We start from the raw sequence: 21,710 nt of genomic DNA on the forward strand, positions 1-21,710 counted from the left end.
GCGTGTTGCGATGCTTCATTAATCGAACTTTTTTTTCGTTCAGAGTTGAAGTTTCGTGCAATTCAAGAACCAACCGTATAGAGTCAGTGTGGTGCAAGTATTACTTTGAGCACATCACTATCATAATAGGCGTTTTTTACCGTCCTCCGGGATTGTCAGCGGATTCTTTGATCACCTTGACAAATTTTATTTGTGAGCATGTAGGCGGCCGATGAGACGGTGCGGTAGGGCCTACATTTATTTACAGTTGCGTGGGGACGACAACATGGGCCCGAGAGTCGCCACCGACTGCAAGCGCCCACCATCACCATCCTCCGACGAGCTGCTGCCCCGGTCCCGTGTGACCAGCCGTTACAACAAAGCCGACATCAAGGTCTGTGTCACCGACAACCCTCTGGCCCACACAACACACCCCGGCCACACGGCTCTAAGGTGCAGCTCTAATGGGACCAGAATTGGCTGAGTGGACGCAAAGTTCACGAGACACAAGTCCTGTACCTCCAACGGACCAGCCACATGGTCAATCTGACAACAACGAACCATCTCCGCCGTTGATGGGTTGTCAAACAGCAGTCACGAGTGCCGTCAAGCCTAAACGTCGCCGCAGACGTCGCAAGCACCGACCACGACGACTGCCTCCTACGAGGGCGAAATGCCAAGTCAACCGTTTGCTCCGGCTGCGCCGACGCCCATGGTGCCTGCGATGGATCCGTCATCTGTTCTGCCCGAGTCGTCGCCTACTTCTGGTGACATCCCCACCACGCGCCCGCAGAGAAAATCCTCGGCGTCACTTCCAGATTCCGGGTCATGCATACGCATCTATCCTGCGCCCAGCTCTATCCCCTGAGCTTCCACTTGAACAGCTCAGGCGTGCTGCTAATAGACGGGCACACTCACGTCGGGGAACGCTACACTCACTGCGCCCACCCTTCCAGACGCGTCCCATCATCTGCATAAATGTGGACATTCGCGGCGGCCTTACAGCGGACCAGCCGATTTGTATTGAAGTGCGTCCGCTACTCCACTCTCAGCCCAGACCGCCGGAGACTCTACGATGCTCCGGGAGCCCTCATGAAGACGACTTGGATTGTCCCCGGACGCCATTACGAAAGTGACCTGAACCAACCTTAACATCTGGATACCCTTTGACTCGGACTCCTTAAGGAACTTTGACCGCGGGCACACCTGGTACATATACTTACGTAGCCTGTCACGTCCCTGTCTCCTTGTATATAGTTTCCTTTGCTAGGTAGTTGCTAAGTTGTTTTCTTTTGTCGCGCTCCGCGCTAGGGGGGGAGCTCTGTAGCGGCCACTTCGCCACCGACTGGAAGCGCCCACCATCACCATCATTGGCTGCTGCCCCCATCGTCAGCAGCGCGTGGCCTAAAGAGGCACGAAGAGGTGCACGCGAGACAGAACATCATTGATGATTGATTATGGGGTTTAACGCGCCGACGCAACGCAGGCGATGAGGCGCGCCGTAGTGGAGGGCTCCGGATTAATTTTGACCACCTGGGGATCTTTATCGTGCGCCGAAATCTCGTACACACGGGCGTTTTTGCTTTTCGCCTCCATCAGAAAAGCGGCCGCCGCGGCCGGGAATCGAACCCGCGACCTCGCGCTCAGCAGCGCAACGCCTTAGCCACTGAGCCACCGCGGCGGGTGACAGAACATCATGGCTTCACGGAGAGCTGCTCGGAGAACATCACGGAGAGCTGCTAGGCCGCACTCACAGAGCAAGAATAAAATAGGAGGGGAAACTGAGCTTCCTGGGGCAGCCTGATAACGTCACAAGCACTTGGCGAACGTCAAGTTTCCGGCATCTGGCGGCAAGCGAAGGAAGTGCGCGGTCGTCGCCACGGCCGGCGCGCGTTCTGTTCGCGCCCGCCCAGTCGAACCCAGCCTCGGCATCGCGTCGGTATTTCGCCGGGCCGCCGAAACATGCAGTGGCCGAAGCGAAAGTGTGTGCGCTCTTCTGCGCTTTCCTTGGCTGAAGAGCCCGCCTTCGCGATTAATTTTCTCTCAAATATAAACCGGCCGGTACGAGCGAATAAAAGGGGCATTTTCTTTTAATGCGTAAGCAATCTTGCGCGAGCAGCAAGCCCGAAATACAAACCTGTAAGCGCAAAAAAAAAATAAAACCTGTAAACGCACGGCCTTATCTAGCATGCGATGCGCTCGAAGCGAGTTGAGTGCACCGGCCAATTTATTTGTCATACGACAGTGCACTGAAAAGTGCCACCATCACCGACATTGCGAAATGATTATGCGCGCACGCGCGCGCGCCCTAAGTCCGAGATAAACGCGCGTTCCGTCCCCGCGTCGCGCAGCAGCTCGAGCATATAGCGATTCACGCCTTGTGGCGAATGCTGCAAACAACAGTATTGCTCTTAATACATTCAACCAGGTGCCGCTGTCAAATTGTTTGCCGCTGCAGCTGCGGAGCTCCGTAGGTCGCCGTAGTTATCATTAGAGAGTTTTAGCATAGCGGCTTCCGTACGCTACGCTAAGGTTAGCGGGTAGCGGGACCCGACTGCGCATGCGCGCGCGATCATGCTATTTCTTCCGCCGGTCGGGGCGGAAAACGTGTTTTAGCGAAGCGGGCCGCCGTAGCGTGAGTTCCGCACGCCGGTAGCGGAGCGGGGTGTGCCAAAAATCCATTCGCGCAGTTACCAAAAACTGGCAAGTCGTTACCACGTAAAGCATTTGAAGTCTAAAAGCCATCCTACAAAAAAGCATAAGCATTGTTCTAGCCTGTATTTGCAAATACTTGTGTGCGTTCATAAAAGCAGTTGACAGGTAGCGGCATCACATCGGGCCTCTCAAGCTTGGACGTTCCCTGGTTTCCCTATAGGCGGCGTAAAAATCGACGCCCCACGTGACCAACCTACAGCGCTGTTTTCGACCGTCAAGTCCACCAGACGGCGCAACCGAAAGATTACTTTTGGTATAGAATACAAAACATTCATTCCGTGACTCAAAGAGCCAACAAAGTTCGCTTACAATGTGTTGTTTAAAAATATTATTAACAAGTTCCGCATCAAACATTCGTTGAGCAAAAATGTGCGCAACTTTTTACGAACAGCCGACTGGTGCACCATCTCGTTTCGGAATTCGCAACCACGAAGTCGCCAATTCAAATTGAAACCGCTGCAACGGCCCACCGTTTCTATGTGCGCGGAGCACTGGTTTCGTGACTGTTATTGCTGTTATGTGCTTTTGCGTCCATCAGTTGTTGAGAGGACTGGCAAAACACGGGAATTGAGTGCTTGTGGAGTGACAAATGTGGGAAATTCCGCATCGGAAGACAGCTGTCGAGGCCAGAATATTTGATTGTTCCAACAGAAGGTGAGTATTATGCACTCCGCTAGAAAGACGGTGCAAACGAAACCGTTGTCGCCGTCAATACCTCATTTGTGCCCTTCGTTCGAAATCTTAGCGCAAGTGAACGAGTTGTTATGGCAAAAAAAAATGTCACGAAAGCGACGTACAATTGCAGCGACCGAAATGAAATGATGTCCTGGCCTCTGTAAACTTGCGAATGTCAATAAACGATTTGTTCTCACTTGCTGCTCACTGTGGTCTGTGCCAGTAGAGGCCATCTGGTCACCTGGCGTAACATCACTTCACTAGCGCGGCGTAAGTAAACACGCGGCCAGCGTGCCAGCCAGGAACCAGCAGGAGCAGGCACGGCCGGACTCGACGCTCCTTTCGCGCGCGGGAGGAGAGTCGAGTCCGGCCGTGGAGCAGCGAGCCGGCGGCCGCCGTGCGAGGGCAGCCATGTTATTAAGGAGCTCAAGCGGCCTGTGCACAAAGCATCCGCGATGTTTACAAAGCCGTGTTTACAGCGCCATCAAGCGGGCGTACTCGGTAGTTCACGACGCCGCCACTACGCTTTTTCTGGCACTACAGGCAAAGCTAGACCTTTGCGGCTGTCCCTATCCGCACGCCTCGCGCGGATTATTTTTAAAACTGTCCGCACGCCTCGCGCGGATAACTTTTAAAACTGTCCGCACGCCTCGCGCGGATAATTTTTAAAACTGTCCGCACGCCTAGAGCGGATAACTTTTAAAATTGTCCGCACGCCTCGAGCCCGAATGCAGCCAATGCAGTGCCGTGTGCCGAGTTTCTTTTTCCGGGTGTTATTATGGACGCCCCAGTTTCTCCCGCACTCAACTTGGATGCTATCCGCGTGTTACGTTGTCGTGGCTGGTTACTTTAGTAAGCGCTAGTACGATGATTTCCTTACTTAAACCAAGTGCAGCGTCGGTCTGCTAAGGATCGGCTTCGCGTTGTGTGCTGTCCTGAGCCAGCCAGCTCACGGGTGAAGCCGGGCGTGCTAAGCCCTCGTCGGAGAAACGGCGACCACGACGACACCGACCGACCGACCCATCTCCTGAAGAATCGAGGACGAAGTTTGCCATCGCTAGTTCTGCACTTCCTATCCTACAAGCCACGTTGCAACAATGTGCCAGAGATCACCAGTGCCATGGGCGTCCGGAAGGGGGGGGGGGGGGGGGGCATTGATCGATTCGAACATTTTTATGCACTACAAAAAAGCTGCACAGATTGGTTGGCCCATAATTAAAATAACTTTGCCCTGAAGGACGGAAGAGAGGAGAGAACGACACCGACGTTCTGTCCGTTGTCCCGTCCTTTAGCAAAAAGTTTTTTTAGTTATGTACAGTGCGCGTCAGGCTTGTCTAGGGCAAGCGAGCGCGCGGCTTGGGAGCGTGCTGGCGACATCTGCTGATAGCGGCTGGGTTGGAGATAGCTTGCCATTGCGCGTGAGCCGATTTCGTACAGGGCAAGGCCGGTCGTCGTTTCGCATGTGCCGGTCGAAATTGCAGACGCCACCCCCCTCGAGGGGCGCTTGTCTTTCATAGTGGCAGCCGGGAGCGTTGACACACCAGATAAACGCGTCGTTCGACGCGGTGCAATAACCCAGCAGGCAGTTACGCAATACTACAAAACGACATGCGCTAATCTTTTGAATCTAACGTTTAGCCAACTAAAAGCAGGCAACAAGAACGCACTGCAGCGCATTCCGTCGAATTTTTTGTGCGATTAAGTAACGGCTGCACTGGTAATGCATCGCATCAAATTACGCGCGTATTCCGTGTCACCGCCTACGATTGGCACTGCAGAATAAAAGCGCCCCTTGCGGGAAGTGGCGTCTCTAAGTTTGAAGGGCCCAAGCTCTGAGACGACCTACCCGAGCCTGTGCGAGATCCACGCACGCGCAATGCTAAGCTATCTCCAACCCAGCCACTATCAGCAGATGTCGCCAGCATGCTCGAAAGCCGCGCGCTCGCTTGCCCTAGACAAGCCTGACGCGCACTGTACGTGAACCAACTAGCCTAACAATCCACACTACTCAAATGATTAGCACACTCAGGTCCTGCGTATTCGTATGGAACGCCCTCCAGGACTGCGGTCAACATTGCACTTTAGACACTGACTAACATTGCCGGTCATGTGACGGCAGTGAAACAGACTGCCTGTGATGGCTATTGAAGATAGCAAACAATTCTGAAGGGTTTGACGTTTTTTTTTTTTCTAAACACTAGATTTATGCAGTCTTACCGCAAGAACTTCAGTTTTCGGACAAATTTGCAGCTATATCTAGCAAAAAATCTTCACCGGTACACTTAGTAGGGAGAGTATAACATCCTCCTGTGCCGTCCCATCACCTTGTACACCCTTTCCTTCGAAATTGCGAAATGTCGGCACCACCCAAGCGCCGAAACGAAACCTATTAATCAGCCCTTCAAAACGCTTGTACGCCTGTACTGCATTGAAAGTCAGGGAGGCCAGTAGTATCTATATTGTGTGAGACATTTCAACAGACTTCATCACACACGTCATCTCGCAATTTGCCCAGAAAAACCCAAGGCGTCTGCATCTGCTATTCAAGGAAGATTGACAGAGTGCAGTTGTATGTTTGCGAACGTATTGGGCTGTGTGCTGGTGATCAGTTGGCGTGAGCCGAGAACCCTCACACAGCGAGACTTACCACTTTTCTTTACGAAGTGGCAGTAAGTTTTCGCATTTTCTTTATTAACTTTAGTTATTTGTTCGGTAATAAAATCTAATGTGTATTCTCCAAGTCTGGTTCTAATTTGCTGTTTGTAATTAATTTTTGTAACCCCAAATACGCCTTTTGGGTGCTAAAGCGGGATTCACACGACGGAGAAACCCTCTCTTTTTGACCCGCGGGACCCGCTCACGTGACCGGTTTTAGGCTCCGCCCCTCGGTGGGGATGGCCCGCGGTGGCTCCGCGAAAGAAAATGCCTCCGCATGTTTTCGCTCGACGGTGGTGGCCCTCAGCAGGGAATGGAACCTGTTCCTCGGCGCTGTCGTCTGCTAGTCACTCCGCGTAGCTCCGCACGTGTGGATGCGCCGCCAGGCCGGATAATCCGGTCACGTGCTGTTGACGTCACATATTCGTCCGCCTCCGTGAGAGGGTTTCTCCGTCGTGTGAATCCCGCTTAACCAACCGTACCCCCCCCCCCCCCCGCTAATGGATGCCCCCCCTTGTAAGAAGTTCTGCGGACGCCCTTGATCACCACACGAACAAATGCCGTGCTGTGATATGGCGAATACTGTGAGGTGAAGATGATTGTGTGCATCGGGGTGTAGTGCTCGATGTACTGCTACATTCATCTTGTGATTGCTGTGACGGCGTAAACTTTGTAAATGAGAGCAAAAAAGAGCGAAGTTCCTCCAGCTGCTAGTGGCCTTGGTGCTCTATCCTCATTTTCACAGCGAGCCTTCTCTGACCGTAACACCTTCCCTCGTGGTGGTGTACAGCCATTGCTACTATTTCTCAGGCCCACTTTGTGTTGCACACAGAAGTAGCCATTCCACTGAGAGGAGGGGGAATCACCCCCGCAACCTCACCCACCCAGACGTCGTCACCTGCACTCGTACTCTTAGACGTATGTTGTGCTGTCAATGCTGTAAGCATTGTACGACCCAAGATAACGTGTATGCTAGTTCAATGAACACAGTGAAGCACCTGAAATAGCTTGGTGATGCTTTGAGTTTGTCGGCGTATCCATGGTCGCTGTTCAAGATCTCTATACAGGTATTTGCAAGAGCACAGCCTGAATGTTTGTAACCACTTTGCCGACCACATTTTCCCTTCGCCTTATGTGAATCCTTGCCAAGTTACCGCCGTCAGGTTCTCTTGTTTTGTTTAGCTAAAAAATCTCTGCCCTCTAATGTCCTGCTCCCTGCCTTGCGCTGTTTCCAGGAGGAGGAAGCTCCTCTCACACAAATGCAGTCTTGACCGGCCGACCTATGGCTGAGGAGGGTGCTGATAATCCACTGTGGGACCAAGGCCATTCTTGGCAGTGTGTGCAGTGAAGGTAGTCTATTGGTTGTTGACCTGTGTGAGAGACTGCTGATAGCACTGCACCGTTCCCGCTATGATTACTCTTCACTGTCGTTTCCTTTACTGCCTTTCCCAGCCTTTCGCTCACTTTCTTCTTAATCCCATTTAGGTCTCCCTTTTTTACTCTAAAAGGCAACCTGTAAAGGAAGAAAAAAATGCGTAGGGGGAGTAGAAAAAACTTGCAAGCCAAAAAGTGCTCAACAGAAGTCGTTATGCAACAACGGTAGGGGTTTTCAATTATCAGTCCTGGACTCTCTACGAACTCCCCGAGAGGGAATCTGGCATTTCTTGCTCACATGTATTCCTATGGTGTGGAGAATCTTGTGACTACCCGTGGACAACGGGTGAAATGTCACTGTAAAGACCCAGTATATGGTTCAGGAATTAAATCAACTTAATGCATATAGATGAGACTAAATCTTTGTCACTTGAAAAATCTTGCATATTTTTCACATTTGGCCTCATGTTAGCTCCTTCTGCGCAGGCAGGCCTAGTGAAACTATGTATGAACTCGCTGCACATTGGCTCCAGGGTACCATTTTCGGTCGAATAGCCTGCTGAAAAATACCCAACACTTTCAAATATCAACTTCAGGTTAGTTGTAGTGCAGTGGGAAAGTTTGTCATGCACTCAGAAGCCATAATGTTTTTCATGGCTAAAGCTATGGCTACGTGATAAATCTAACATGTGTAACATGAGTTGTTAGACCAGCGACCGTCTTTATGTTTCTTCCCCTCTCTTCGTTTCTGTTGCACCGATTCCATCCAAAAAACACGCTCTAAATGTCTGCACAGTTTCACCTAAAAACTAGACCATAAGCTACAGTTGAGGCTAACATCAACCACTAGGAGTTATCGTCTGTGGGTGAAAAGGTGAGGAGCATGATCCAGAAAAAAAATGAAAACAATATGATGCTGTTTGGGCAAAAGGTTTATTGTGCTCAATTTCTTTCGGAAAAAAGTTACTAGCGAGTGAAAGTGGATTTCAAATTAGTTTATCTTCAGCATTTCTTTCAGTAAAGTTTTACTAAGGCTGCTTTCATTTCACAAGCTGACATCACAAGCACGGTGAGTTAGGCAACAGCACTGCCTCGACATTAAAATTGTATCATGTAAGGTGTTTCAACTGTGGTATTTCCGGCACTCAATAAAATGCAACAATAATGTGTTTAACAATCACGCATATGACTCCACATTACTACCCCTCCCTTTGCATAATACCACCAGAAGCTGCTGCATTCTACCTGCCCTTGACATGAATGAAAACAATTTCCGGGCAGCTTTCTCTGTCACTGATGTCACCTATTTCCCTTTTCATTACAAAATTATGAACAAGGTAATGGTCCTTTTATAGCAACCTGAAACGAAATTTTGTGTTTACTTTTTCCTTTGTGCTGAGTGAAGAGTGGTGTTACTAAGGCACCTATGTCGAAAGCAGCCCTGTTCTCATCTTCCTTGCCCCTGTGAAGAATAAAGGTGATTTAAAGGACTACTGACATGAAATTTCCAATTTGAGCAACTATGCAAATAGCTTCTTGTGTATGTAATCTTTCAGAAGTTGGAACTTCACTGTTTCATAAAACAATGTCAAGCTTCGCACGAATTCAAAAGGCAAAACGGTGCAAAAAAAAGGCAGAACACCAACCCAAGAAAAGGAAATTGATAAACACCACAACACGAGCGAGCACATATCTTGAAACACTTGCACTGCCTATGGTCTAACAAGATTGGCCCAGTTCAGTCTCGTAGGAAGAACTGAACATTATGAGTAACTACTCTTTTAATATGTGTGCCGTCTCATGCACTCATAATACAAAAGATTAACGGATACATCCTCTCTGGAAAGAACTTTCAAAGGCACACACTGTGATGACTGTGATATAATTCCCCTTCTCAATAGTGAATGTATACACTGGTGGCACAGGTTGGAATTATCAGCTTTTGAAGTGTTTGCTTTTGACACTAGCTCCTCTATTACCATATAGAGTATATTGAACAGAAAAATTTGGACCGACACATGATGCACGCACACAGAATTTTTGGCTAGGGGTCAACACATGTCGCATCATGTGATAAAATATACAACAGTGGCAGTGTGTTGGTTCTGCACAACAGGAAAAAACAGCATGGCTGGAACAATGACAAAGGAAAGTCGTAACACTCCAAGAACTCGTGTGATGAAATGCTTGCCAGTGCCCTCTTTGGCATCATAGCAGATCCTGAGTCGTGTACAGTTTTGCTGAGAAGCTTTGTCTATCCAAGCCCACATATTGCACATGTGCTAGAACCATTAGGCAGTCTTTCCGGGTCCCCCACCTCACCCTGTCTCGTGAAGCTGCATCTATGGTCCGAAATGCACAAACCCCTTCCCTACTTGCCCAGCCTCGTGTCCACTATATAAATGTAATCCTCCTGCCCCACTTGACCGACAACCAACTGCCCTTCACACCCCACCAGTACTACCCCTCTTCTGGGGGTGCCATCCACTATACCTGCCGCCACACACTTTCTGGGAAGACTGGCTGAGCGCGGATCATGGTGTGGACGTGAAGTCGATGCAAGAACTTCTGGTGGTCATGGAATTTGGGTTAGTGAGGAACTCTGTGAGATTTGCAGACTGGCCGTCTTCTAATGAAAATTAGGAGACGGCCAGGCAACCTGGACTATGGCTGCCTATATAGTACAGATTTCTCTCTCTCTCTCTCTCTCTCGGCATGAATACCACATTTATAATGCTTTAACGCGCTCATAATAGCAGTGCATACAATGTGCCCTACCTAGCAAGAATGTGGCAATGATGTGTGTTGTTTAAATGCATCAGACTCGCTTCTCACAACAGCAGTTTCCACAAAAGCGAGTGCTTTAAAATGGAGCGCTTGTAATTTCGAACTAAATTTTTATAGGCAAGAAGTCGACTGATTTTTCATACGCAGTGTTTTCGAAGGGTCTTTGACGCCTCATCACATCTAGCACAGCTAGGACATGAGGGGGCCAGCTAGTGGGTAAACCATATTGCTCACAATAAAAAAAAACGGGCACATTAAAGGACAGCAAACAGCCCTAGTTTTTTTTGTGCTGTGAGCGTTATTCTACGTACCCTCGTGTTGTTTTCAAAACCAATTCATGAAGACTTGATTCAGTATCGCTTTGGCACTGTGCCTGTTCCTCTAGCCTGAAAACTAATACGCGCAGTAGCAAGCAAGCACCAGCAGAACAATACTAAGCACTCAAGGTCTGCACAGAATATACCACACACGCATGCTCAGGTTATCAGTTCCGTGCGATAATCACGTTTTTTTCCCTTCAATGTTACGCAGGTAGCAGCTACGTTGAAAGAAAGAACCTCGGGCGATAAACAAACGCCAAGGCGACCGTAGCTGACTAGTGCAACCGCGCATTGCTTGCAACGGCTGCCTGCAGCAATCGCTGCCCATGCAAGCATCGAACTCAGCCGCCGAATGCGCCGACATGAAGGGCTATAGCGCAGAGAACGCACCCTGCACTCGGTTCCACCTCATTCGCGCATTTACCATGTGCTACGCCGTCACCGCAATCACAAGCCGAATGTGGTAGTATGTCGAGCTCTACGCCCCGATGCACACAATCATCTTCACCTCACAGTATTCGCCATATCGCAGCACGGCATTTGCTCGTGTGGTGATCTCTGGCACATTGCTGCAACGTGGCTTGTAGGATAGGAAGTGCAGAACTAGCGATGGCAAACTTCGTCCTCGATTCTTCAGGAGATGAGTCGGTGTCGTCGTGGTCGCTGTTTCTCCGACGAGGGCTTAGCACGCCGGCTTCACCCGTGATCTGGCTGGCTCAGGACTGCACACAACGCGAAGCCGAGCGTTAGCAGACCGACGCTGCACTTGGCTCCATAATAACACCCGGAAAAAGAAACTCGGCACACGGCGCTGCATTGGCTGCATTCGGGCTCGAGGCGTGCGGACAATTTTAAAAGTTATCCGCGCGAGGCGTGCGGACAGTTTTAAAAATTATCCGCGCGAGGCGTGCGGACAGTTTTAAAAGTTATCCGCGCGAGGCGTGCGGACAGTTTTAAAAATAATTCGCGCGAGGCGTGCGGATAGGGACAGCCGATCTTTGCTTCTCTAAAATCCTCCCTGTTCTGTGGCGGCATGCTGCGGCGCCTGCAACAGCGTTGCGTCGTGCTCGTCCTGGTCCTTCCTGTCGGTCCTGTCTTTGCTGTCTTCGCGGCGCACGGGCGAATAGGCATCGATTTTTTTTTGGTGTGCTGCGCAGCCAACGTCGTCATGCCGTACAGCGTGCTGCACGATCCCCTGCTGCTCGATACGCTGACCTGGCGCGAGATAGAGGAAATTTACTTCCTCGTTTCGCAGCCGGAGCCGTACTGCTTCACCGCGCAGTAGGGCCTTCTAGATGTGGCCAATATTAAGCGGCGCAAGTTCGTTCCGATTCGAGAGAGAAGACATTTGTGAGCTGCTCACCACCCTGAAGATTCCGGATGAAGTGATAAGCGCCCAGCGTGTCAGAGTGTCGGGCATGGAGGCCCTATGCATGACGGTGCGGCGCCTCGCATACCCGAACCGCTTGTGCGAGCTGGAGGTAGAGTTTGGTCGCCACGGGACGGTGATATGCAGCGTGGTGAAGAAAGTCTTGTCCCACATCGAATATTACTTCGCCCACCTCCTGTCGGACATGAACAACCACGATTGGATGACCCCGTCCCGAATGCACGAGTATGCTGAGGTGAGAGTACATTTCCGTTGGTGCGCTGAGTGCACTTTTAGTGCTTTTAGCAACGTTCGTTTTTTGCAGGCCGTCCATGCGAGGGGTGCGCCGCTGAGGAGCTGCTGGGGCTTCATCGACGGCACGGCGCGCCGGATTTGCCGGCCGACGATGGAGCAGCAGGAGTTTTTCTCCGGGCACAAACGGTTTCACGTCGTGAAATACCAGGCGGTGATGTGTGCAAACGGCATCATCTGCGAGCTGGACGGACCTTACAAAGGAAGGCGACATGATGCTGGTATGTTATTTGATAGTATTGATTGCCTGGTATTACCAATCAGAGTGCAAAAAGTATAGTTGGAGGGTTTGTTGCCCTTTCGGGGAAGTCGTAATTTCGAGCATATCGTATTTCACTGTGGTGTGCTTTCATGCAGTAACACAGCGAATATAGGAGATGGTGCATGTAGTTTAACAGTAGCTTTCTGTCATTCTGCGGGATGCGAAACTACTTATTCTACATATCGAGGAAATGCGTAAAAGCAATGCTGGACTAACACTCTTCCCCTGCCTGTTTTAAGGTAGGGATACAAGTGGTCGGTTATGTATTTTTAGCAGTTCAGGAAAGTCCTGTTTGAAATACAAAAATGTTATGCATCAAACGGCATTGAAAATATTGGATTGAGTGCTACATCTACGCCTCCACCTTGTCTCTGAATTGTTGCAGATGAGCCGCACGTAAATGTAAACCTGGTATGTTTAGTGTGATCAGTGTGTGCTTGGACCACGAGTGCACATAAGCTACTCTGCTGTATTCATTAAAAGTCACATGCATGACAAATTATCATTGATGATATGCGGGCTACAAATTTGTTTGATGCTAGTAATGCATTTCAGGGTAGGTTCATAACAGTTTGCGTGAGCCTGGGCTCTCACCTAAAAAATGAACATCGCAGATTCTGCCCACTGCTCTCAGTCATTGTCAAAGCGGTCAGTCTCGAACTGTTGTGTTTTACATCAAGGCGTTGCACCGTTGAAGTATTGATTAGGAAAGGTCGCATGTCACGTGCGTAGCAAATGAAAAATGAATGGCATGAACATCAACGCTTAGCCAAGGAAGGGACATGGGCCATTGAGTTAAAATTGAGAACGAGGGACGGGAACAGTGTGATGTCTACACCTGGAAATTCCCAGTTCTCGAGAATGACTGCTCAGGATTGAATATAACTATGTGCATATCTTTATTGTACCACAAACATGGTTACACTGAGGTGAAGTGTTGCAAAATACAAATGTTTCACATGCATAACGCAATGGTCTTTTTTCCTGCATCGGTTGCGCCAAGCGGGTGCCATGGCAAACTAAACTCCAGGCAGTCCTGCCTGTGCATGAAACATCCTCATCGCTTAGTCCTGCCCTTTTGCTCGTCTTTTCTTCTTTTCACATGAAGGCCACGGAAGCAGGTGCACATTTCTGGGACACTTACCTGCAGTGGGTGAAATGCTGTTTTCTGTTTTCGTCTTGTTACCTCCTCAATGCTAGGCATGCACTGAACACACAGCATGGACAGTCACAAATGTGTGCCCATTTCCTTGTAATCTTTCTGTGTGTGTATGTGTGTGGGTGCTTGATGGGTGGGTTTGATTGACACCTTGATCAATCAAATCCAGAAAACATGGCGGTCAGATAGCAGAAATTCTCTCCAAAAAATCATCTTCTCGGAAGTCACATTTTGGAATTGCACATTTTATATTCTGTACGTTTCGATAGTTTCCTTGCCTAAAACCGTTGCAAAGTGCCATAGAAAAATGCTTGCAAGCTGAAGTGACTAGCTAGTTGCGCAAGTTTACGAAACAATCAAAATTTTTAGTTCGGTGTATCTCCAGAACGACACTACCGGGTGCGGCTATCTTGATATGGTTAGATTGGCCGAGTTGTCATCTGCATTGCGGTCACATTTTTTATCTTGCACACACACCCAAATGGCAGAAAAAAAAAGAAACACGGTGAAACGATGAAAACAATAGCTTCTATTAAAGCACAATTGGATCTATGCCGTGTTCACAAAAACGGCTGTCCCGATCTTTTTTTTCCCCATAACTTGGCGGGATAGTACCCTTGCTGCTATTCGTGTGTTCAAAGAGCAGCACAGTCTGGACTTTTATTCCACGAGGTAGTCGACTGACATACCCTATGAGACCCTACAATTTCAGCGTGGAATACCGTCGTCTGGCATGACGAACAGCAGTGAACCAATGCAGGATTTGTTACTAATAACGAATAGCCTTACGCTGCCTACTCGTTTAGTCATGGCGTTGTAATTGTGTTTTTCGAGTCGCCCTTGCCCTGTCGTAGTGGTGGCTGGCCGCTATGAACGGGCTATGAGGGCTTCGTTCTTTGCTGAGCGCTCACATTGCGACTGTTTTAACTTTCTAAGCAATTTGTGGGAAGGACGAAAGCATACGTAAAGACACTGCTCTTGTTCCGAACAAACTTCGTTGCCTTGCAGACAGTAAAACTTTGTTTGCGCTTCCCCTCTAGTGGAAGAAAGCGAAAATGATCCTAATTCCGAAACCGGGAAAGCCGCCAGACCCAGACAACCGGAGACCCATCTCGCTGACGTCCTGCGTCGGCAAGGCCCTAGAGCACGTCGTCCTCAACAGATGGCAGAAGTTCCTAGAGCGAACAGGGGCCTTCCCACACTCTATAGTCTGGTTCAGGGAGCACCTCAGCACTCAAGACGTCATGCTTCAGATCAAGCACCAAGTGATCGAAGGCCAAACTGTCGGCAGCAAAGCCATACTGGGCCTAGACCTACACAGCGCTTTCGATCAAGTCGACCACGCCGCGATTTTGCGACAAGTCTCGAAATTTGACCTCGGGGAATGAAGCTATAACTACGTGAGAGACTTCCTCTCGAGCAGAACCGCTGAACTTCTGGCCGGAGATCTCAAGGTGGGCGAACGTAGCACGGGAAACAGGCACCCCGCAAGGGTCTGTCATCTCCGCGATGCTGTTCAATCTCGTCATGACAGGAGTGGCACGAAGACTCGAGAAGTTAGAAGACGTCGAACACACGATCTATGCCGACGACATCACCCTGTGGGTGTGTAAAGGAAACGATGGCCACATGGAGACGACCCTCCAGAGAGCGGTCGAAGAGATAGAAGACTACCTCCAAGACATGGGGCTCCGGTGCTCGCCAAAGAATTCCGAGCTGCTCGTCTACCAACCGTCGAGAAGGCAACGACGCCACACACAGAGACAGTGCGATCAGATCACGATCCGGAATAGGGACGGTACTGTCATACCAACGGTACCCAAGATAAGGGTACTCGGGATGATTGAGGCCAGCGGAAGAAACACGGAGACTATCAACCGTCTGACGAGCAAGGCGGCGAACGCCTGCAGGCTGCTCAGCAGAGTCACCTCGAGAAGAGGGGGTATGAAGGAAGACAACCTCGTCCGACTAATACAAGTCGTCATGATACGTCACGTAACATTGGTGGCGGCCTACCACCAGTGGTATCAGAGCGAGAAGAAAAAGATTGACATTCTCATAAGAAAGGCGCACAAGACAGCACTCGGTCTTCCCGACACGGCAAGCACCGGAAAGCTGCTTGAGATGGGAATTCACAACACGCTCGAAGAAATCATCGAAGCGCAGCAGACGTCCCAGCTCGAGCGACTGTCGAGTACGAAGGCCGGCCGCCACATCCTTGACAAGCTTCGAATTGGGTACCACAATCAGCAAGGAGTCAAGACCACGCTGCGCGAAGACGTCCGTCGGGCTCTACGCGTGGATCCAATCCCGAGAAACGTGCACCCGGAACACAACAAGAGCAGACGCAGAGCCAGAGCCAAGGCCCTCCCCAACAAGTTCGGGGAGGACCCCGGCACACAGGTGTCGAAACATCCATCAGTGCGGGCAGAGCGAAACACGAATGCAGGCTCACATTTGCCTGCACCGAAACAACCCTGCTGCCTAAATGTTCGGTGCTAATAACGGTGGCAGTCTGGACCGAAACGTGAAACGTATCACTCAAAATAGTGTATAAAAAAGATTCATTGCCATGGAGATTGCCAATAACTTCATAATTGCACGTAACTTCCGTTGTTTACCCCGCCATTCTTACTGGTGTAAAAAGAATGTGCACTAAATTTAAGTGCAAATAGCACATTCTACAAGCTTGTAAGGCTCGCCTAACTTGCGTTGGATTTTCCCGGCTCTCAGTCAACAGCACAGCTGCCCATAATACGCCGTGTTCTAGTGCAGGAAATCAGCTAGTGCATCATATGGCCATTTTCCTTTTTCGTAATTATAGAGCCTATTTGAGTGAAGTTTGTGTTAAAAGTGGTGTCAGTGTTACCTTAACAAGACAATCTTTCAAATGAAATAAACTTGCATTTTGTCTTCATGGCCCCTTTAAGTGCAAGTTACAAGGAAACTGCTGCTTGCAATTGTTTGCATTTCTGCAGGTATCCTTAAGGATTCTGGACTGTACGAAAAGCTGGAGCAGGTGGTGCAGGGCCAGCGGCTTGTCATCTAGGGGGATCCGGCGTACCCACTCCGGCCGCTCCTGATGAAGCCTTATGGAGGCTCGTCCTTGAAGCCCCACGAAGCCCGCTTTAACCGCCGAATGAGTACGGTGCTGCAGGCAGTAGAGTGGGGCTTTGGCAAGGTGGCTCAAGAATTCGCCCTCGTTGACTTTCACAAAAATCAAAAGTTCTCACTGTAAAATGTGGGGCGTATGTACAAGGTCGCCACCCTCCTTGCAAACTGCCACACATGCCTGTATGGGAGCCAGGTGACCCAGTTCTTTGGTGTGAGTGCTCCAGCACTCAATGAGTACCTGGTGCCTTTCCCATAGTTCCCGTACACGGTGTCCGCTTTTCTCATGTGCAGGTGAAAAGCATCGAAACTAAAAAAGTGTTTCCGATGAACACGCCAGATGGCGTCAGTGGTCCGAATAGCGCCGTTTTTCCTCTTTACGGGAGGTTTGAAGATCATCGTTCACCCGTGAACATTGGCCTATGGTGTGGCCACGAAAGAGTTAAGACAGGGTACTGCACAGTCATGCATGACCCGTTTTGAATGTCTTTTGTTTCTTAGAGTTTCTTGCATATTGATATTTTCCTAGTGTTGCACTTTCATTCGTATTCATTACCACTTTATTTTCCGCATGCTTTTGCGATATTTTTGGTGGACGTGTCTAGTCCATTTGATTTTTTTCCTTGTAGCTCGTCCCTGTTGTGCTTCCATTTGTGTTCATATTACTAGTTGCGTTATTTTTTGCATGCTGTTGTATTGTATTTTGTTTACTTGTCATGTCCATCTTGTATGTTTTCTGAAAAGGCCATTTGCTGAGCTTTCTTCATCCAATACTTGGCCTTTTCTTGGTTGCTGCTAACGGATAGGACTTTTTCGTTTCACTTTGTTGGTTGTGCAGTAAGCACATAACCCAAATCACCCTGGTTGCCAGGCTGAAACGCGTCAGCTTCCGGAGGCCACGTTGTTCTTTGCAAGTCATAGTGCTGCATTGTTTTTTTAGTTTTGTTTCCCATCTCTTCAGTTGTGAAACTGATGGAATGCTCCTCGACAGCCCAACCAACTTCTCTTTTTCTGATCCATAAAGAACCGGGTCACCACACACTGCTCAATTTGAGGCTGGCAGCAGTCATGCCTCGCATCGTAAGATCAGCCGTTACGCTTGCCTGGGCAATACAGCCACAAGCGACAGTGTTCTGTCTGATCTCCGACAGTAAAGGTACAGTAGATTCTTGTTATGTCCGCGCGGTCAGTGACAAGCTGACGCACGGGCACACTTGAAAATAGGGTTTATTCACTCAAGAAGAACGCGGCTTTTTGCGACTGCTCTGCAGCAAGGTCCCCAAAGCGTCTGTCGCGCATTGTCCATCGCACCGCGGAGTCGGGGGCGGCGTCGGCGAGGGAAAGGGCCCCTTGCGGGGGACACTAATTGGCGCGGGGTCGAGAGGCGCCGAAACGGAATGCGCTTCCGCTGGGCACGAACACAACAATTGTGTAGCTGTGGACGTTAAGTTGAGCACATATTTTGCAGCAACACAAACAGTGTTTTTTTTAATGTGTTGAATGTTAGACGATTTTGCTGCTAGTTGCGACAATTCTCCTCTGCAATGGTAGGAGCGGCCCTTACTGCTGTCTGATAATATTTAGTGATGGGACTTTTCACGTAACGTCTTCACATAATAGGTAATGATCATAAATGAGCAGCTCCTTTTTGTCAGTGTTGTGCCCTCACAGGGAGCACAGATGAATGTACCTTTAGAGGATGAAAAACCGTCAGACGTAAGGTCTACCAACAATGTAACAGTTTTTTTTGTTCACAACACTGTTTTTTCACACTGTTTTTTTAAAGCATCAACTAATGCTTGCATTATTTTGATTTGCGCCTCTTGTTGCGCAGCAAACTGGCGGCGCTCTTCTACCAGGAGCCTCAGCTCCTCGGCCCTGAGGCGCTGGTCTTCCTCGCGCTCCTTGGCCCTTAGACGGCGTTCTTCGGCCCGCTCCTCGGCCCACATTTCTCTTTCGTGGCGCCTTTCCTCCATTTGCTCACGGTGCTTGCGCTCTTTGTGGGCAACGATGCGTTCTTCAAGGGCGACGCGCTTGGCATCTCTGTCCATATCTTGACAGCCTCGAGTGTGCAGGTAGTCTAGTACTGCAGCGTTCTGCCTCGGCCCAGCTGCATCAAACATAACAAATTAGGAAACGTTGCTACAATGTTTGGTAATGCATTTTCGTTGACCATGCCTGGTTTTGGCCTGTCATTTTTTTTACATTACATTTGTTTGCTTGTTTTTTGTATGAATTTTGACTTCTCCATACTGTAATGCCTTGAAAAGGTGCTGTGGGTACTGTAATAAATAAACAAATGATCCCTTGTTCGCTGGAAAATGAATGATTGTAGCTGGCAGTTCTCTCTCATTTCCCTTCCATTTTATATCGTGGCATTGAAGAGGCGGTCTCAAAATGCCCAGAACAAGCCGGGTATGGTGGGCTCTTACCTCTGCCTGCACGAATTATTCTTTTGATTGCGCCTGTACACAAGGCGAAACATTTTAATGAAATCAAAGCTGAAACAAAGCCCACCACCTAAGGACAGGCATTCTATTAGAAAACAATGCTTAACACTGGAGGTTGTCTAGAGGATGAACTTTTGAATTGTGCATGCTTTTCAAAAGTTCATGAATACACCATTGTACAATTAGATGTCGCTGCTGCCTGAGTGTTTGTTACAGAAAAACATTTTGGCAAGCTCCATCAATCCTGTGCTTCACTTTTCAAGATTTGCGATGTCACACTCTGGTGCGGGAAAGTGTTTGGGCAGTGATACCTGCTTCATGCGACACTCAATTCTAACAATATAGGTAAACTTGGTTTTACTTTCGTGACCCTGCAGCATGCTTAGTATAGGTAAATCTTTTAGTACCACGCATTGGTCCCATCCGCACTCCCAAGGGTGTCTGCGTTGTGGAGGATGGTGCTGAGGTGGCACCCGTTGGTGAAGGGCTGGCTCCTGTCGGTGGAGGGCTCGCACACGTTGATGGAGGGCTGGTGGGAGGTGTCGACGGAGCCAAATTGGACGCCATCGCTGTGTCTGCATCTTCCTCAGCTGCGCACCCAATCACCACTTCAATTACAGCATCGGGCATGGCGACTGGCATACCCCTACCTGCAGCAGACAGATGCAGTCGTTACTAAGAATTTTTGATTTCGTCTGTCTACTTGTGCAGAAAAACCTGAAGCCAAAGCAACGGTGTGGCCTTTTTTTCTTTTGATGTAGGCACATCAAATTAAAAAGGCATACAAATAACGAAACAAACATTCATTTAGAACTGTACAGTACCGAGAAGTAAATATAAACGGGGTGGGCGTGGGAAATGAGTGTTGAATGGCTGCTGTGAAGTATAATTACCTGTAATCTTGAGTGACATTCTTTATACAGTTGAACCTCGTTTCAATGAAGACTGATATAGTGAATTATCGGCTACAGTGCGCAAATACAAAGTTTGGTTGGTCACGCTTTATTTCAGTGACACTTACTTTGTAACGAAATTGAAACCGCGGGAGCTGCGCACAATATCGGATATAAGGAATGAATACTTGACCAGGAGTCTGAGAAGCTACTTGGGAAAAAACCCAATCGTCCGAAACTGCAGAAATATGACGGTACTTTTGTTTTTAGACACTGTGGAAAACTCCATCCCGCGCAGTGCTGCGAGTAGCCACCAGACAAAGATGTCTGGTGGCTACTCATTCATCAAAGAAATGAGGATGCAGGCCTGTTTTGTCTAGACAACTTTGTTTTGTTGTAATTTCACTTACTCATGTTCAGATGCATTGAAATTGAAATGCAACAAGGAGAGAGGTAAGGGCTACCTTGCTTATAGTGGTTTGCTTAAAAGATTATTACTATTTTATTATGTCTGCAACACTATTGCTTCCTCAGTTGTTTGTAACTAAAATGGCCTTGCAGTAGCTCAAATTGCTTTGTATTTAGACTGCAGCATTGTAGAAGCTTTGGATGTTATTAAAAGAGCAATGCATTCTAATATCTCTCACTTCTTTGCAGAGTTCTTGCCGTCGCCTTTATGGATAAAAAAGTAATTTATTGCAGCTGTGTTTTATGTTAATTACCAAAACAAACAGTGCCTAAAGCTTTCATTTCATTTAGTTAGACCCAGCAGACAAAAAAAAGTGAGATCATGCACACATTAATCTTAGTTGCGCCAGCCTCATAGACTAAGGAAGTCGTGCGTTTAAGCATGCAAACCTGATGAAATCGACAGAATATTTACGAGCCCTGCATGCTTTGGGATGTGGAACGGGTATTGATTTCAGAAAGCAGGCATTTCAAACGCGTGTGTACGACATACAGAGGTAGTGAGGAACACCATTATAATGACTGTTCGGGTGGCACCATAGTCTACGCGTTCAGCACAACAGAGCACTGGAAGCGAGGAATATTGTGCACCCTTCGTAGTTGGAGCTTCCCCGAGGAGCCCTGACAACAATTGAGGAGGCTTATCACCGCGAGTGTTCTTCGATTCTCGCACAAGGTGGCAGCCCTCAGCATAGACAACATATTCACACCGTACTGGATACCCCACCTGCTTCAACCAACACGTCGCCACAGAACGCCATGCTTTCCGCGTCGCGGTAAGCGAGGGCGTCCTCCCGCTGCGCGGACGGGGACGAGCCCGCCAGCGGCAGCGTCGCCGTGTCGCACCTGCTTGGCTGCGGTGGCGGATCGTGAGGACGGACCTGCAGAGGCTGCAGCGGCTTCCGCGGTCTTTTGGCGGGCTGCTTAATCCGGTGTCCGGATTCCTTCATGAGGTCAACAACTTGCTGAAGTAGCCGGTCCCTCTCGCCGTACTCTTCCTCAGTGCCGGACCTGGTTTCAAAAGCGCACTTTGTAGAGAGCGGTTGCTAACTGCAGTAACCCACACGCTCAGCTCGAGCAGCTGACGTGATCATGCAACGTTTGCCTGTAATAAAACAACTACTTACTTTTGCAGGTTCCGCCGATCATTGTGTAGGAACTGGGCCGCGATGAGGTCGACC

General features: G+C 49.1%; 1 protein-coding gene and 1 pseudogene across 2 annotated transcripts; one reads left to right on the top strand and one right to left on the bottom strand.

The window, feature by feature from the left end:
• The first annotated feature begins 11,645 nt into the window (after positions 1-11,645).
• LOC144157594 (uncharacterized) lies at positions 11,646-17,698 on the top strand (annotated as a pseudogene). Its single transcript, XR_013319790.1, has 3 exons — positions 11,646-12,130; positions 12,200-12,407; positions 16,586-17,698. The product of XR_013319790.1 is annotated as an uncharacterized LOC144157594 (transcript).
• Positions 17,699-18,469: 771 nt separating this feature from the next.
• LOC144158096 (uncharacterized) lies at positions 18,470-19,983 on the bottom strand. The gene is made up of 2 exons (XM_077688753.1): positions 19,576-19,983; positions 18,470-18,828 (listed from the first exon to the last, which is right to left on the bottom strand). The coding sequence occupies exons 1-2, from the start codon at positions 19,808-19,810 to the stop codon at positions 18,470-18,472; spliced, it is 594 nt and encodes a 197-aa protein (XP_077544879.1). The 5' UTR covers positions 19,811-19,983.
• Positions 19,984-21,710: the final 1,727 nt, after the last annotated feature.

This window comes from Haemaphysalis longicornis, unplaced genomic scaffold (assembly GCF_048455015.1).
Source record: "Haemaphysalis longicornis isolate Haplotype H1 unplaced genomic scaffold, Haemaphysalis longicornis Haplotype H1 scaffold_10, whole genome shotgun sequence".
NCBI lineage: Eukaryota > Metazoa > Arthropoda > Arachnida > Ixodida > Ixodidae > Haemaphysalis > Haemaphysalis longicornis.

Excerpts from the sequence above, each read along its gene's own strand:
- LOC144158096 (XM_077688753.1), bottom strand. The coding sequence starts at position 19,810 with ATGCCAGTCGCCATGCCCGATGCTGTAATTGAAGTGGTGATTGGGTGC. Across the intron at positions 18,829-19,575 it reads GCGGATGGGACCAATGCGTG|CTGGGCCGAGGCAGAACGCT; the intron begins GTACTAAAAGAT and ends TGTTTGATGCAG.